This window comes from Silene latifolia, chromosome 7, assembly GCF_048544455.1.
Source record: "Silene latifolia isolate original U9 population chromosome 7, ASM4854445v1, whole genome shotgun sequence".
Lineage (NCBI taxonomy): Eukaryota > Viridiplantae > Streptophyta > Magnoliopsida > Caryophyllales > Caryophyllaceae > Silene > Silene latifolia.
Genome location: NC_133532.1, coordinates 114,524,781 through 114,543,094, shown reverse-complemented (window position 1 = coordinate 114,543,094; position 18,314 = coordinate 114,524,781). Strand labels below are relative to the sequence as shown.

The following is an 18,314-nucleotide window of genomic DNA, read 5'->3' as shown; positions in this document are numbered from 1 at the left end:
AAGACGGTGAGACAATGACGAAGACAAGGGTCAAGCATCGAATTTCGGCTATGAGGGTGATACCGACGCCGAAACAAGGGATGCGACCTTGGAGAATGCCTAAAGGTTCGGTGGAGCAGAGGGCGAACAAGACCCAGGCTAACTACGATGCTAAGTGGCCTGGGGGACGAAAGAAGAGTCTACCCCCTCACCGAGGAGTAGACAATGAGGGCCGAGATGCCCAAAGAAGTAGGCGTCGTACCATCAGGGGGCCGCGTCGATGTGCTGAATCGACGTCCTGGTTTGCGGGTCAGTCGACCCAAGAGATAAGGCCTCGTACCATCAGGGGGCCGCGTCGATGTGCTGAATCGACGTCCTGGTTTTCGGGTCAGTCGACCCAAGAGATAAGGCCTCGTACCATCGTGGGGCGCGTTTATGTCTTTGAATCGACGTCCCGATTTGCGGGTCGGTCGATCCAAGAGATAAGGTCTCGTACCATCGTGGGGCCGCACCGAAATGCGATTCGGCGTCCTGGAGATCTCACATTCCCTTGAATGCGAGTCTTGAAGTGACGAGAGACAAGATGAAGGTCCGTTGGGGCCAGTACTTGAAGGAATCCCGAGAGAGGACTTTTCAAGCAGCGGCAAAGTGGACTTTCCCGAGAGACAAGGAGCACGTGGTGGACTTGGAGAACATGATGTTCGGCAGCTTCTATGTCAAGGAACTCCAGCCTATCTTTGAAGGGACGAAGAGGCCAGTCATTGTTTGAGACGAAGCGCACATTCAAGCCGAGTTGTATAAGCCAATCCCCAACACTGCATGGACAATCAGAGCTCACCGAGAATGTCTCACTGAAGCACCATTTAAGATTTTTTGTGTTGCCGAGGGCGACAACAAATTAGGTGGGGGAGAGTGTGACGATCCGCACACTTGAACCCTTAGATTTATTTATGCTTATGTAATTTCATTTCCATTGTACATTTGTAGTAAGTAATTTCTTAGTCTAGCATAGTTTTAGAATAGCTTTTCTTTCCATAAATAGGTTATATCGCTATTCTGAACTAAACTTGTAAAATCAATGTTTCCTGCTACCAGGATGTAAATATCAAATTTCCCTCTTTAGGGAGTACTAGTGAATGAAAATCTACTTCTTACCTTGTGCCTTCGTATTGCTTGTTGTTGCTTTGTTGTGAACGACTCTTTGCCTTCACTTTACTAACAAGCCGTGTTTGTGGGATCGACACTAGGATCCCGACTCACACCCCGAGACCCGAGTATCGTGCTAGTGGGCGATCCCTCACTAGTACGAAGATCCTTGTCGCTTGCATCTTGCCTTGAGACGGGCAAAGGTGCGCGCCACGGTCCGCCAAAAGTAGCGGACCGTGACACCTAGCCACTAGTAGGTTAAGCTAGCCTGCATTGAGTTGGGCTCCTAAGCTCAAGCCCTAAATTGGCCCATCTAATCAGAAGGGCAAGGTCATAATAGCTCAAGCTTGACCCTAACTTGGTCTGAATTGAATTGTTTTTTTTTTCCCCTTTTTAGCGGGTTTAAGTGGGTCAGTCTGCTTAATGAGGATCTAAGCCGCATCGTATCTTAGGCGGAGTGTGTTAGGCTTTCATTGGATGATTTTTTTAAATAAAATAAATAAATAAATGATTAATGAGGAAGTTAGTGTGTGTTTGGCCTAGTTTGTAAAAGTGGTTTTTGGACTCAAAAACACTTTTTGACCAAACACATCGTTTTCTAAAAGCTAAACAAAAATTCTCAAAAGCTAAAAATCTATATTTTTGCCCATAGAAATAGAAGCAGCTATTTGTTGTTTCTGCTTTTGAAAAATTAAGCTTGAAAAACAAAAACTCATTTTTGAGAATTGGGGTCAAACATGCTCTTACCCCGTAAAGATCACTTCTAGTAAAAACATTTAAAGGTAAAAAAAATGGAGCATCTTTTCATTCATTGCAAAACACAAACTAATTTTACAACTATATTAATTTTTTTCACGTTCTCTTCATTTTAAGTTTTGGTCCCGCTTTTCTTTTTTTATTTACATTTTCACATGTCAATGACACACTTTAAATAGAGAGTTAACTCTCATTTAAGCTTTTTTCCGAGCTTGAAGAAAGCTTATATCCATCATATGGTATTCATATTATCACTGAAGAGCACATAATAAAATATACGGATAATTCACGCGGTACGCCTAAGGTTTGCCACTTTGCACGAAATACCCAAAATTTTGATCCGGAAATCTTAAAGAGGTTATAACTCGTGTTTACGAGTTCGAAAAGTGACGAATTTTTTTTCCAAATCGCTCATCTTTCCGAGAACTACAATTTGAAAAAAAATATTGTCGCATTTGGATTCCGCTAGTAGGAGTTATTGTGCGTCAAAAGTTTTTTGACCGAACAAACTTTGAGTGAGCATATCTCCTGGTCACGAGTTCCAACCTCGTCAAACTTTTTTTTCAAATCGTAGTACTCGGAAAGATGATCGATTTGAAAAAAAAAATCTTCACTTTCTGAGTTCGTAAACACGAATTATGGCCTCTTTAAGTTTTTCGGATAAAAAATTTGGATATTTTGTGCAAAGTGGGCAATTTCAGGGGTACCGCGTGTATTATCCGTAAAATTATATAAAAGAACCCATTATTGCAGAGCAAGAATAAATAATACAAATGATATAAAACAAGTTACATGCCAATAATGTTTGGTAAAATGGTGCAAACCAACAAGTAAAAGATAATTATATAAAGGATGAGTAATTGTCTTTAAAAAATCACCCTTAATTTAATATATGATAATCTCATAGATATATTTGTACACTAAGATTAATTTAATATGTGTTGGCTATGACGTGTACACATCTATATCGAAAATCTTTAAGATGTAAATAAAATAATAATATAGAAAAAAAACATTTGGTAAATTGTTATTCTTTAGTCTGTTAACCACTCAAAGTGTGATCTCCTTTTCAACCACTTTAATCACTTCACTAATCACTCCTTAATTGTTACCCATAAGCTACTCAATCATTTGAGCATTAGAAATTGGCCACGTCATTCTTCAATTAGTTTAATACGGATCACTATTGTCTACTCAGCTCAAGGATTTTGTGTAGCCTTTTATTATTTTTTAAAATTCAAATCAAGGTTTTGCAAAACTACAATTAATAGTAGTTGCTTAATACGGAGTATATATGAACTGATGTATGAACATAACATACTTAAGGTGTGTGAGTGATTTGGAGGAAAAAGGAGGAAAATGGAAGGATGGAAAATTCATTGTTTGGTTAATAAAATAAAGGTAGAAAGATTTGGAGGGGAGGGAAAATATATCACTCCATTTCTCTCCTACAAAGCAACACTACTACAAATGAGCACTTGGGCCACGGCTAAATTTGTGGCGAAAATGTTAAATTTCCGTGGCTAAATCATTTGGCCACGGGAATACCTTCCGTGGCGCAAGTGGCCGTGGCCAAGAGATAGCCACGGGAAAAACAAGAACGTGGCTATTATTAAATTTTTGGCCACGGATTCTCTCGTGGCTAATATCTCCCGTGGAAAAAAAAATTTCCCGTGGCGAAAAAATAATTCCCGTGGCAAACAAAATATATGAAAATTAAATAAATAAATCGTAAAATAATTTTTTTTTCGCATTCGATATTTTATCATATATGAAACCGTGACAATCGAGATACTGGTTTCGCTAGTTAACTCGATTCATTTGAACGTTCTTTGCCTTCACCAGGCGCGCGCATCATATAGGCTTCCCAGGAGGTCACCCATCCCAACACTACTCTCACCAGAGCACGCTTAACTGTAGAGTTCTTTGTTGTGCTACCGAAATTGAAAGTTAACTTTGTTGATAAAATTAGCACTTTGAATCCTTTTAAGTTTATTTTTTTTCTTTCAAAATTTATCTTTAGTACTATTTAATTATAAAAATGTTACATGATTTACGATTTTTTGCGGGAAAACATTATTTTGGCCAAAACAATCAAATTTTCGATGTTACCCTCCCGACTAATAATTTTTACGTCATTTTTTTGGCCAAGTTAGCAGAACAATTTTCTCTAAAAAGTAAACTTAATCGTGTTTCCTAACATTTTCTTATTTCTTTAGTTTATCGACATTCTTATTTTCATTTCTCTTGTGCTCATTTTTTCGTATATTTTTTTACGCAAGTTCTATTGTATGATCGTCGTACCTACGATATGAAAAATGTAACCATTTTTTGATTAAATAGTAACCAGTTTTTATAACTATTGGTCTTTTTCCCCCCAAAGTGGTAACTATTAACCAAAAAGTAGTCACTTATACCCAAAAATCACGTAAAACACTGTCGTACAACAAAATCGCTTATTTTCTTAAACTGATTTCTCTTTGTTATGATTTATCGTTTTTTTTGTCAAATTTTTCACATTATTTGCATAAGTGACATTAAATTATTATAATTTCTATATTTTCTCAGCGAGGCGCTCATTTTCAATGAAAAAAAATTCTCCATATTGAATTTTGGTAAATTGATAAACACTACCAACTTTGGTCATCTTTTTCATAATCATACCAACATAATCATTAGGCCCCTTAAGTTTTATTTGTAGCAATCAAACCCTCTAACTTTAGTGAAAAGTGAAATTAAACACCATTGTTTGATTTTTCATGAAATTCCACCAAAATTCATTTAATAATACAATTAATCAAATACCAAATTTAATTTTTATAACTTTTATAAAATATATAATTGTAATGGCGAGTATTTTCTTATAATTATACAATTGTTAGAAAATTTATTATAAATGTAAGAATAGTTCATGAAATTTTATCATTTTTTTATTTTGTTTATTATAGATGAATGCAAAATTATTCTTTAAATGAATAATTTTATATAATTTAATAAATTTTAATTTTTTTTTTGAATATTATATAATTTGTATAAAGTAAATATAAAATGATTTTTCGTTGAGAATTAAGTGAAAAATAAAAATTGGGGTTGAATTTCACTTTTTGATAGAGTTAAGGGGTTTGATTGCTACGATAGAAACTTAAGGGGCCTAATTTCACTATTGAACAAAGCAAAGGGGGTAAATTGGCACTTTCACAATTTTTCCAATATGTTTTTTTTAATTGATTTGTGGGATAATATTTTTTTTACTTTCATTTCTTATCGCACTCATTTTATATGTTATGTCTTTAAATGTGATACGATCATTTAAGATTGTTATTCAAGATTATAATGTTTTAATTAAAAATTAAAAGAAATTAACCACTTTAATAAACAGAATTATATGTTAAAACAAATTTCTTAAATTAGCAATGTTCTCAAAAACCTGCAAAACATAATTGTGATGTTGTAAAAAAATCAAAAATTTAGACGACAAACTTTTCTTTGCTTGCATATAAGTTTTTAAAATTTTAAAATTTCTTATTAAAGTAAATAAAACAATAAATAAATATTAATTAAATTAATCAAAGTGTTTGAAAAACTTAATATTTAAATTTATTTTCATATTATTTATACTAGTTTAGATCTCGCGCAATGAATGCATGGTATTTATAGAGTTACTAATATAGACCCCGTGCAATATATGCACGGTATTTATAGATTTTTACTTTCTAGTGTATTATTTAAGGAATTTAAATTGACAATTAACTTATTTTTCATGTTTATCTTTAATGTATTTTGATTGGAGAAATAAATAAAATTTAAATCGTAAGAAGTAATAAAATGAGCAATTTTTTTGTTTTTTAACGAGAAATTAGTGTTGTTAATTTACAAATATTTACTAATAACATATTTTGTAGCTGCAAATTTTTATCTTAAAAATCAATGAACTTTTTTAACAAATATTTACTAATGCCATATTTTTTAGCCGCAACTCCTTATCATAAAAAGTCAATAAATTTTTTATTATTAAGTTCTTTAGAAAAAGAATTTCCTTATCCTAAAAAATCGGAGATAAATTTGTGTAGAATGTGAAATATTAAATGTTATAAATATTTAAATAAAAAATATTATGTCCATTTATACCTTATCATATCCACACCTATAGTATATGTTAAAAATACCAAACAATATTCTAGGAAATATGTTTTAGGCGGGAAAAGCTGGAGTTTCGCCTATTCATTTAGTAAATAGGGGATTTAATTAAATTTGATTCAGATTATGTATTTTATTTTAAGTAAGCGGTTTAAGGTTTGCCTTAACATGAAAATATGTTAATTTAAGTCGGACAAGATACTCGCCACGGGTATTTGTCAGTTCGTGGCTAAATTTTTTTCGCCACGGAACAATTCGTGGCTACACAAAATTTCGCCACGGGTGTGACATAGTTCATGGCTAAAATGGTTATTTGCCACGGGTGTAGCCTAATTCGTGGCGGAAGTGACTTTTTGCCACGGGAAAAGTTATCCCGTGGCATAAATTTTTTTCCAAAATAATGAATAAATTTTTCCCGTGGCTAAGCAGAATTTAGCCACGAATTGTAAATTCCCGTGGCATAATTCGTGGCGCTAGTGACAATTTGTTGTAGTGCAAATTATTTCTTCACCAGCATAGGCAAGATTTGGAGAAAAAATCACCTCCCTCTCCCCCTCCCACCACCACCACCACCACCACATTCCTTTCCTTTCCCTCCTTCCCCCTCCCCTCCCGATCCCTCTACTTTTGCTATCTAACCACACTCTTAATAATGTTCAAACCGAGACACAAAAAAAAATTACATTGAATACTCGTTTTTAGTAGTATATGTAGAATCAGTGGGGGAGCCAGGAATTGACTCCAGCGGAGGCGAAAAATTTCAACGGGGACCGAACGAGTAATGGTGTAAGAGGATTTCTAAAAAATTGGGAATGTTAACTAAAAAACGTTGAAATTTCCGACCGCCGTGAGGGCGAGCACCCTTACTATCCCCCTAGCTCCACCACTATGTAGAACTGTTAATATTTACAATAAAATCACAGTAAATTGTATATATACATCATAAGATAATTTTTTTTTCCATAGTTGACAATCGTGTAAAATTCTCTCGCCACCGCGAGTGCTCTTACGAAGAGGTAAACGGCTGGCAAAAAAGTTTACTCCATTCCCCATGGCAAAGATCGAACTGTTGACTTCATGGTTAAGGGATGAGATGAGCCACTACACAATAGACCTAACTGATCGTCATTATATATATATATTTCTGCGATATGCATACGTCAAGTGAAAAAACCATAATTTTATCGAGTGAAAGTTTTCGGAAGAGAACTCATAACACAATAAGATAAACATTTTGTTGTGCGAAAACGTTGATACTTTTGTGTTGGTACTGAGCTGCATCAGTATGTACTGTCCATAATAGTACGATATTGTCCGCTTTGAGCTAGCACTCACTAATTTACTCTCAAGCTCTTTCCCAAAAGACCTCACACTATTATATTTGGTGCACACTTGTAAAATGCCCTTTCATCTTTATTACACCACCGATTAACGACATGAGTTTGTACCATAACAATCCTCCCCTCAAATCAATGACCAAAATCTTAATTCAGACCTTGAGTTCCATCCAATAACCCCAATTTCTAGGCACCCCAAGTATCACCAAATCTTAATAACCTCCTCTTACCTGACACACCATGCTAACGAGCCGTGTTTACACCACATGTCACCTCCTGGTCAAGCGAGTGCCCTCACATGCTCTTGGTCCCGCATGTCAATGTGTCTTACTTGGGACTGTGCTACACTTGCATATCAAACTCCTTTGCTTCCACTATACTCTGGATCGAGTTTGTCACTTAATCAGAAGTCCTGGAACACAACGTTCTCTAGCATCTAACTTGAAAATGACCCACTAAACATGTGGCATCCGACCTAGATAATGAATGACCCACCTGATCAGCAGTTCTAGACTTCTAGTATGCTGCCTTTCATCCATTTCGCCCTTGACCGGGTTTACTTAAGGTTTCACCACGAGTTAGGGGTTTCATGCCTTACAGTGTGCACATACCTTCAAATCTTGACTCGGTACTTTACCCACGTACAATTCGTGGACTCAAGATTTATGAATAGTCTACCAAATCAAGCTCTATGACCTGCAAATGCTATATATTCTCTTCAAGTTTGCTCTCCACCATTTGTATACCATGGGGCCTAGGCCCATGTTAAACCTTGGGTTCTAATACCACTTTTTGTGCTTAAGCGTTAATACCTCATGTTGAGCATATGCTACATCGATGTCCATTGTGCATAAGAGTACGAGATTGCCCGTTCTAAAACCTTTACAAATTAACTCTTAAACTCTTTTTCCAAAAAATAGCGCACTATTATATTCACTGGACATTCATAAAAATGGATTTTCATGTTTACATAAATTACACCACCGTTGTAAAATACAAGAATTTAAACCCTTGAAAACATTTTAATTTTGTCAATACTCAACACGAGGACACGACGACCCTCGTTGATTTCATCACTCGTTTTCTTTACGAGTGAAGAAGATGTATAAGCAACCTAGCAAATGGCCCCACATAATAAAAAAACAAAAAAAATAAAATAAAAAAACTCGTGGTAATATAAATAGAGTAGTTGAGCCACAAAATGATGATTCCAAATAAAGAAACGCATCAGGTGCCCAGTGTCTCAGTCTTCACTAAACTAGTCAACTATACAAAATTATACTCTCTCCAATTCTATACACACTACTCTTTACTTTATATCTTTTCCAAAATTAAAGAAAAAAGTGTTCCGGAGTATCATAATAATCAATAATAATGGATAATTTTGGTGAAGTTGAGTACCAATATTACTGGGAAACCAACATGTTCCACCATGCTCAAGAACTTGACAGGTTTGTTGTCTTGCTTTCCCTTTTTTTTTCTATCTTCTTTTATTCGTCGGACTTTTGATAAATGTAATAATAATAATACAAATTATATTGGCCAGTTGGGGATTTGAAGATACTTTATCAACATATTATGATTCGAGTTCCCCTGATGGAATTGCTTCTCCGACTGGATCCAAGAACATTGTTTCTGAAAGGAATCGCCGTAAAAAGCTTAATGAACGTCTCTTTGCTCTTCGTGCCGTTGTCCCAAATATCAGCAAGGTATTGCTACTATTATTATTTAACTCTGTTTTTTTTTTTCGTCCTAATCACTAATTGTTAATTTTAATGGTGAAATGCCCACAAATTTCGACCACACACCTGTATAATCGAAATTTATGGGCATTTCTGTGGACATAGTTCTGCAATTTGCTACTAGGGCCAATTGCAGAACTATGGGATTAGTTGGGCTAGACTTTTATCTCCTTCCTGGGAGAGACATAATTTGTTTTTTTTGTTTTTGAAATTTTTTAATTTTTTTTTTTTTTTAAATTTTTTAATTGAATAACTAACAAACAAGGACTTAAAAAATAATTAGTCTCATTATAGACACCGTTTAAAGTAAAAGACCGGTTAAATATGCTTAAATTGGTGACATTTTTTTGCCCCACCATTCAACTTGTTGCTTGTCTTATGCTTAAAGTAGGTGTATATATCTTCTCTATAACTATAAACGGATATCTCCCGTTTATAATGAGAATTTATGCTTAAAAAAATGTTTGTCATACTTAGGGATGACAATGGGTAGGGTCTGAGTAGGGTTCGCCTAAACCCGGATCCGGACCCGAGATTTTCCCTTTGGACCCGTACCCGACCCAGACCCGCAAGGGTCTAAAATTTGAGGACCCATACCTGGACCATATGGGTAAGGGTAGGGGTCTGAGTCTGCATGGTCAGGAGTTTCACCACTTTTAGAATGTGATTAACAACTATGGGGTTTATAATATTAAAAAAAAAATTAATCTCTATTGTACACTACCAAATCTAATATACATACCAAAGAGATTAAGAAAGACAAAGAAGACCTAAATTAATTTTACATCCAAATACATATGAAAAAATCAAACTCGGAACCCAAAAATCAATACCGTACTTGATAGCCGTCTCCATCATTGTCATTTGGTCGCCGTTAATGGTGGTTGTCGGTCGCCGCCTATTAGAGAGGTGGTTGCCAGTCGCGTATGAGTGTTGCAGTGGTAATTTTCTTGTGTCAGTGGTGGAGTGGTGGTATTGTCAGAAGAGTTTGGTTGAGTTTTATCGCTTTATGTGAAAAGGGAAGAGAAATGGACTTTAGTTGAGTTTCTACGGTCTGCCAGTATGAATTCAGAAAAGTTGTGATTTTTTTTTTTTTTTTTTTTTTTTAATAAAGGGTCTAAGGGTCGGGTATGTGTCTCATAACTTAGACCCGGACCCGAAATATTTTCTTAAGACCCATACCCGACCTATACCCATTGGGTCTAAAAAAAATGAGACCCATACCCGATCCATTAGGGTCCGACCCTCAGGGTCTGGGTCGGGTCCCCCGACCCACTACCATCCCTAGTCATACTCCGTAGTCCGAAATTAGTCAATGTCATTAGGAAATACTTCCTCCATTCAACTCCATTCTACCATATTCTATTTTGTATACTATTCATAAATGGGCATTCAATTCTATTTTTCTCTCAATACATAAGTGAAAATATATTCATGTGAGATCTTGTTTGATTCGTCTTTACGAGTACATTAAAAATAGGGAAATGCTATATACAACCCAATGGGTTGTATTTAAGCATTTAATAACCTTCCAAATTTGGTATTTATTTACAAATTAGAGAATAAATTACACATGAATCAATGTAACTAATGCATATATTAAGTGTTTATTTCCTTTTTTAGTTTCTTAAATACAACCCATTGGGTTGTATATAGCATTTCCCTTAAAAATATCTAACTTTTATAATTTTTGCAAATATGTAGCTAGCGATATTTAGCGCGTAAAATACATGTTGACAAACGTGAAAAAACAAAGTGGTAGAATGGAGTTGAATGGAGGAAATATGGAGTAAAATCACACTTTTATATTCGGTAACACAATTCTATGTTTGTCTCATTCAGTAATACTATGTTTGTCTCATTTGCCTTTTCACTGTAATTAAGATACTCTTGTCATTTCGTAATTATAGTTCCAAGGAATTAAAAATTTCAATAATTACATAATTCGTATGAATTGAGATAGTTGTAAATTCCCATAATCATTCATTGCAAACATTGAAGTTTTAAGCTAAAATCTTCGATTCTTGTTCTAATTTACCTTATTCTATTAAAAGTCGCCTCTGAAATTATTTCGTCTATGACTAAAATTATTTCGTCATGACCTTATTGACCTATGACCCGAGTATTAATTCATGGATCTACAAATGGTAACAGATGGATAAAGCTTCAATTATAAGGGATGCGATATCATACATACAAGAACTTAATGAGCAACAACGGGTAATCAGAGCAGAGATATCAGAGATGGAGAATTACAGATGGAAAAACAGTAGTAATGGTAGCCCATGTTCTGTCGATTTTGATCAGGATTTTCCGTCGGTGATTTCAAAACCCAGTAAGAGGACCAAGGTTGATTATGGCGGAAAACAATATGCTCCTTGTTCCAAGTTATCTACCATTGATGACTTAGAAGTGAGTTTCTCTTTCATTCTACGCTATACTCGCCCTATGTGTCTGTCCTAATCAATAATTTACAGTTGTTTTATTTTATAAAGCAAAGATAAAATATTGACGGAACAAAGGGAATATTAGTTAACTAAAGTTACTCCGTAATAGATTGAGATGGCCCCGTTTTAAAGTAAATCTTCTATAAAACAATTGGATATTACTTGTTGGCTTGTGACATCTGACTTAACACTATTTAAACTGGTTGTGAGATGTCGCAAATGAGAATGTGTAATGAGGTCATTGCTAAGTCACACACCAATACACCATCAATCAAAATCCTCTCCATTTTCTAAAAAGAAATGGAGAGTCTTTTACCTATCAACAGTCCATATTGTATTCTGTCAATATCGAACGATTTACGATTTATGCATAGAAATAAAGGGTTAATAGAGTATAGATGATATAATATTATTAAATAGATTCGTGAGAGAAATAGAGAGAAAAAAAATAAAGAGATCCTTGTTACATCATAAGATTACATTATTAGAATTCGTAAAATTGTTATAAATAGTACTATCTTTTAATAATCTAATACTCCGTATATATTGTTTTAAGTTTCGAAAGCTATATTTTATTAAATTGAAAGTCACCCCTTTATATTAAAAGGCCAAATGAGACACAAATGAAAACGATGTTAGTAAAATTAATGGATGGAAAGAAGTATGTCAATGTCACTCAAATTTTTCCACTTTTCTGATAGATTTTGTGGGATTATAATCTGCCCTTTTAGTTTTTTCTAATACAAATGTCGTACCCACCATTTGTTTTTTATCCCTTAATGTTAAGCAAATACTTATATAATGAATAGAAAAATGAATTCAATTATGAGATTTTTGCAAGTACTCCCTCAATTCAAATCCATTTTATGAGCGATATTTTAATTAACGGTATTGACTGATAAGGTGGAAAGAGTTCATTTTTATCTTGTGTGAATTCATAAACATGCTAACATATTATGTTATCCATATATAGTAAAAAATATACATAAAAATAACTCTATTGGATCTTAACACATTATAAATATAATTTAAGAAAATTTAGATTTGTATACATACTTGTGTATGACGACATTACAAAACGGGCTATTTTATGAACTAATTCTAATATAGTTATGTTTAAATATATTTACACTATATGCATTATGCAAGGTTAGTTACCGTCTTACCGGTAAAGTCATGAGTGGTGATACTCCTAATCTAGTACGTCAGTGTCATATTTGCCCATCTGGCTCTCTTCACATACAAAAAAAAATATTTCGTATATTAAACTATACTAGGTTTGGTGCCCGGCTTCGCCCGGGCTACCTTTATTTAATATTTAAATTTTATTTTCTATGAAATATGATTTCTCTAAATTTGGTTAACACATACATTTACAATTTATATATTAAAATTATGATGAGAGGTAAAATTAATCAACAAATTATGAGACACGTTCACCTCTCCCACTGTTAATATTATTACTTTCACTACATCCCCTGTTAATATTATTACGTTCACTACTTCTTCGGTTACTGTTGTTTGTTTTACTGCTATTTTTACGGTTAACCCGTTAGTTTTGTCAAGCTCGTATATTTAAATAAATTAATATTTTCTTAAAATCGAATTGTTAGTTAGTTTTTCATACTCTTTCCGTTGTTCCTACTGTTACTTTCTTTAAATGTGGTGTGACTACTATTACTTTCACTTCTCCCGCCGTCATTATTTTTTCTATCACTACTCCCGCATTTATTATTGTTAATTTCACTACTCCCGTTGCTGCTAGTATGACTTTCACTACTCCCGTTGCTATATATTATTGTTGCTTTTACTATTCACATGAAAGGTTACTATCATAATAGTTGATTATCTAGTTGTATTAGAGTTATATATTTAAATAAATCTGAAATATTAAATTAGAATATTATTTAAGAGCAATCATTATTATTTACTAATTAAATTACAAATCTAATGAATTATGGAATATTATATTTTTTGGAAATCTGAATTGATTTACTTACCTTTAAATAGTTTCCAAAATATAACATATACTTATATTATATTTATGTATATATGTTAAATAATTAATATATTTATACTAATTAATACCATAAGTGGGACCCGTTTATTTAAGGAAACCCGCCATATTCTAATATTCTCTAAATTTATATTTTTAACCAAAACTATATAATATTTACATTGAAGTCCCTTGTTCAGGTCCATCACACGGCGCTAGCGATTTAAAACTATATATTATAATTAATGTGTATAGATTTATTTAATTACATGGAAGTCCCTTGGTTTCTGGATTTAATATATAGTATTGATTTGTGTAAAACTGTATTATACTCCCTCCTATTCTAAATAACTGTCCCATTTGCCATTTCCATCTATTCACATAACTGTCCCATTTGCCATATTTGGGCATGGTTTTTTACTTTCCTACCCTTAGCTCTTTTCTTTATTTACTACCTCAACCACACATAACCCATCATATTCAATACTTTTCATTTTTTTACACATATATTCTTACCCTTATACAATAATTTTCATTATTTTAACTATATTCCTTAATTTTCGTGTCATTGTCCAAATGGGACACTTATTCGGAATAGGAGGGAGTATTATAGGAATTATTAAATTTGTGAATGATTGATACCCATAGCATTGGTCAATAATAGAAAGGGAGTATTAAAAGAGAAGTGAAGATATAATATTTAAATTGTAATGGAGATTGGCTAACATAATATGGCTAATAATTAATGTGGCAGATGAGGGTGTCATACGTGGGGGAGAAGACTGTGGTAGTGAGCTTGACTTGTAGCAAGAAGGAGGGCACTTTGGTCAAATTGTGTGAATTATTCGAAGCTTTGAAGCTCAAAATTATTACAGCTCATATCACTGCTTTTTCTGGACGACTCCTAAAGACTGTCTTCGTTGAGGTTTGTTTCTTTCTCTTTTATTAGTCCCCACATTTACCTTTATGCCCCTTTCAATGATTTGCTAAAAATTAACAGTTGATTATGGACACGTAACTTCACAAATTATAAAATAAGATAATACAGTTATGTAAAAGAATTTTGTGGCATTTATATAGAACTAGGCTCTATCATACTTTAAGCTTGCTTTTGGGACGAGTTCTCCCAATTTATATAAAAAACCGTCTTATAGTGTAAGGACTTATTTTGTTTAACAGGCCTAACAAACCAACGAGTGGCACTAAATTTAGGACGTTTGAATGTGAAATGATTTGATAAATATAGAGTTGTTTATGGGTCATGTAATTTGTGTCGTTTGATAGGTATGTCAATTGGACTAATTGATCGAAATGAAAGAAATCGACATTTGAGTGACAACGAAAATTAATTTTGGTTGTTAGAATGTGATCATCACCCTTAATTTAGAAATTTTGAATGTGAAATGATTAGCTATATTTAGATTTGGTCAATTGACTTGTGTGGTTTGATTAGGCCTGTCGAATGGATTTGTTGACGATTTGTAAGATATTTTTATATACTGCGGATGTCCGCTTAGCTGTTAAAATCACGAGGCTTTGGGTTTAAGTCGAGAGGGGATCCTCTCCATTTCCTTCCATTTCCTCTAATAGAACAAAATTTAATTATTATTCACTCTCAACCTTTTCATTCAACTGACCGTTAGATCGTTTTGAGATGAAATCTAGACGAGAAAAAGGATTGTACAGATGTAATACATCATACTTAAATCACTTTTTGAGTTTTTGTGTATTTTTTACGAGCATTATAGAGTTTATAAATTACATTTTAGTTTTATGATGTCAAAAATCAAATTTTTTTGAGGTAATTTTTTTGAGTTATAATATAACTTTTTGAGATTAAAGTTTAAGTAAATAAACTCAAAATTTTTAGAATAAAACTCAAAAACTATACTATTTGATGTACTACATCAGATGTATAATCCACCTACTGAATCTAGACCATTAATAAGAAATAAAAGGAAATGGAGAGAGGAATAAATGGAGGGAAACTCAATTGGTGAATCTGCCATTGTGACTTTCTTTATACCAAAAAAAAAAAAAAAAAGATATTCTTATATACTTTAGTTTACCTAATTAGTAACTACTGAGTGATATTTACAGAAAGGACCACCACAAATACTATTCTACAACCAGTTGTATATTAGCATTGTACAACCGCCTCAAAGTTGTTGAGTTCTTTACACAAAGTTGTCGAGCTATTTTATAAGTTATTGAGCTAATTTAAAAAGTTATTGAGTTTAATAATTATTCCTCTTAAGCTCAATAACTTTGTATTGTAACTCGACAATTTTGTTAGTAAAGCTCGACAACTTTATAACAAAACTCGACAACATTGAAAATGTTGTACATAAACTACATACAACCAGTTGTATAATCTACTAATTGAAGGACCACTGCGCCCTCACCAGTCACCACTAAGTAAATTTAATTTACAGAGTCAATTTAATGGGAATGGGGAAATCAATACTGTATATACTTAGAGCCCTGTGCTTTATCTGTAGAAAATTAAGGGGTTGACACTACCACATTAAGGTTACCGTCCTCTAAAAATTGTCCTAAACTTGGATATCATCAATTGCATAAATTATTGACTGAGCTAGTAGAGGGCTAGCAAGGGCACTCGCCCCCGCTGGAGAATGAAAATTTCGAAGTTTTCCTTATTACATTAGCATTTCGCTCTGCCAACAATAAGTTCATATTATGGCTTCACCACCGTTTGAAACAAAAACAACTTAATTACGTGTGTAATTTCGAAAGATACCGTCTCTCCGATAGAGATTTGAAGGACCATCATCACTAAATTTGAAGGACCATCATGGCACTAGTTTCTAGTTTCTACCACGTAAAAGTTATCCCTTTGCCACAAAATAAGAACACACATGTCAAGACAAGTTAGACAACTTAGTTCTTTGTTGCATAATAACGACAGTGCATATAAACGTTAACGTCCGATGTGGTCATGTGGACGTACACTGATTAACTCTCCCCATTATATGGGTAATGTCCTTGTATATTAGGATGTATGTCGATCTGGCAAATGGGTCAACTGAATTGGGGTCCGTTTGGGTCTGATTCTTTCGAAATTGCAAGAATTCAGGATCGGGCTGGATGGGGAATTTTGGTTTCTGGTTTTCAAGTATGTTAATATCAAGTTATTTAAGGATAATGGTCAATTTGCGATAATAAACATTCAGGTCGGGCCATATATGGTTGGGTCAAGCTTGGGTCCCTGTTCCGATTGTCTATTAGTTGTTGGAGTGTGTTCCGGATCAATTTTGCCGGGTTTACATGCATAATGTTAATTGTTATGAATGCACATTTAACATTTTCACCCTTTTTTATCGAATAAAGCAAATAATTGTTGTTTCGATTTTTAATTTGGCATAAAATCTTTGTGTGTGAAACTTTCAGGCTGATGAACTGGAGAAGGATGAACTTCGGTTAAAAATAGAGACAGCGATATCATTAGCTCGAGTCTAAGCTTGCATATAACGTTTTGAGTTGATCATTGTGTAACCTGAAGAAAGTGAAAGTTGTATAAACATTCTAGATTTATAGTCATTTGTTTGCATTTCACCATTTCTTCTAATGTCACTGATTTTGTAACAAAGGATTGATTCTGCATCTCATGTCAGTTCGGTTTTGCTCAAGATGAATGTGTATAGTCCTGTTTTACTCTGTTGGTTGATTGTCATACTTTCTCTTCTACTTTAAGCTCATCTGCAACAAAGATCGTCTTCATCTCATAATCCGCTCTCTTTCGTCCACCTTAACTTTCTGCTCATCATTAGAGAAGGGGACGATTATTTTATATTGACATAACTCTCCCTATGCATTCTGTTTTTGTCTCATCTATACTGTATTTTTTTTTTTTGTAAATCGGGGTGTCTACCATCATCTATATTATTCGTGTAGGGTTTCGCATACCCTATGACCCAGGATTAATCGCAAGGATAAGACAGTGGAAATAACTCTTTCAATTCAACCCGTTTTAAGTGTAAGAATGATATACGTGCCTTAACCAAGATAATTCAAGCCAATATCGATGCATCCAGAGGCCTGAGCACATGCTACTTTCAACCTAATTTCGACGATGAACGGACAATGCTCGATAACTATTTCAGGACATTCAGATCAATCAGCCATTCAGCACACCGTCGGCCTGGTCAAGGTGAGTTTCCTCTCCGTATAACAAAAACGACTCCGGCACTCACTGACTTATCTCATACTAATCAGTAATCAGTAATCCCTTACTGCAGCTAAAGATTTGGGCCTTAATCAGCTTAGCAAGCCGAATCATGTGCGAATTGGGCTATGATGAAGTTTTACCATAAAAGCCATTGATTATCCTAAATCGTACTTTTTTTCCTTTAAAACTTTGGGTTGGTCTCAAAACACAGGAAGCCCAGCGATTATGTAGTAACATTGTTGAGCAAGATAACGACTTCAGCCCAATTAATTTAGTGAGCTTTGTTTTGGATCGGTCTTATCTATAAAATAGTCTTATCTATAAAATTGTTATGAAATATTATTATATGGATGTTCATATCTTAAAATATTCTAGAATATATTGTCTTATGGAAATTTTCTCCCATTGTATTATAAGAATACAGTTTTGTCTCCCTTACTTTCTCTTGAGTTTCTCTCTCTAATTCTCATACTCTATATTTCACAACACGTTATTAACACGAGTATCTTTTATTCACCAAAACAGTAAAACCTTGATACGACCTTTCGTGTTTAATTTTATTCTCGTATATTTTATTCACTGAAA

At 33.9% G+C, this 18,314-nt stretch overlaps 1 protein-coding gene across 1 annotated transcript; it reads left to right on the top strand.

The window, feature by feature from the left end:
- The first annotated feature begins 8,561 nt into the window (after window positions 1–8,561).
- On the top strand, window positions 8,562–17,190 carry LOC141592593 (transcription factor bHLH35-like). Its single transcript, XM_074413322.1, has 5 exons — window positions 8,562–8,806; window positions 8,902–9,064; window positions 11,252–11,509; window positions 14,295–14,465; window positions 16,952–17,190. The coding sequence occupies exons 1-5, from the start codon at window positions 8,730–8,732 to the stop codon at window positions 17,018–17,020; spliced, it is 738 nt and encodes a 245-aa protein (XP_074269423.1). The 5' UTR covers window positions 8,562–8,729; the 3' UTR covers window positions 17,021–17,190.
- Window positions 17,191–18,314: the final 1,124 nt, after the last annotated feature.

What these genes read in the sequence shown, in the direction of transcription:
- LOC141592593 (XM_074413322.1), top strand. Translation starts at nt 8,730, where the DNA reads ATGGATAATTTTGGTGAAGTTGAGTACCAATATTACTGGGAAACCAAC. An exon ending in TTGTCCCAAATATCAGCAAG is followed by an intron (nt 9,065 to 11,251) that starts GTATTGCTACTA and finishes AAATGGTAACAG; the next exon opens with ATGGATAAAGCTTCAATTAT. An exon ending in CTACCATTGATGACTTAGAA is followed by an intron (nt 11,510 to 14,294) that starts GTGAGTTTCTCT and finishes TTAATGTGGCAG; the next exon opens with ATGAGGGTGTCATACGTGGG.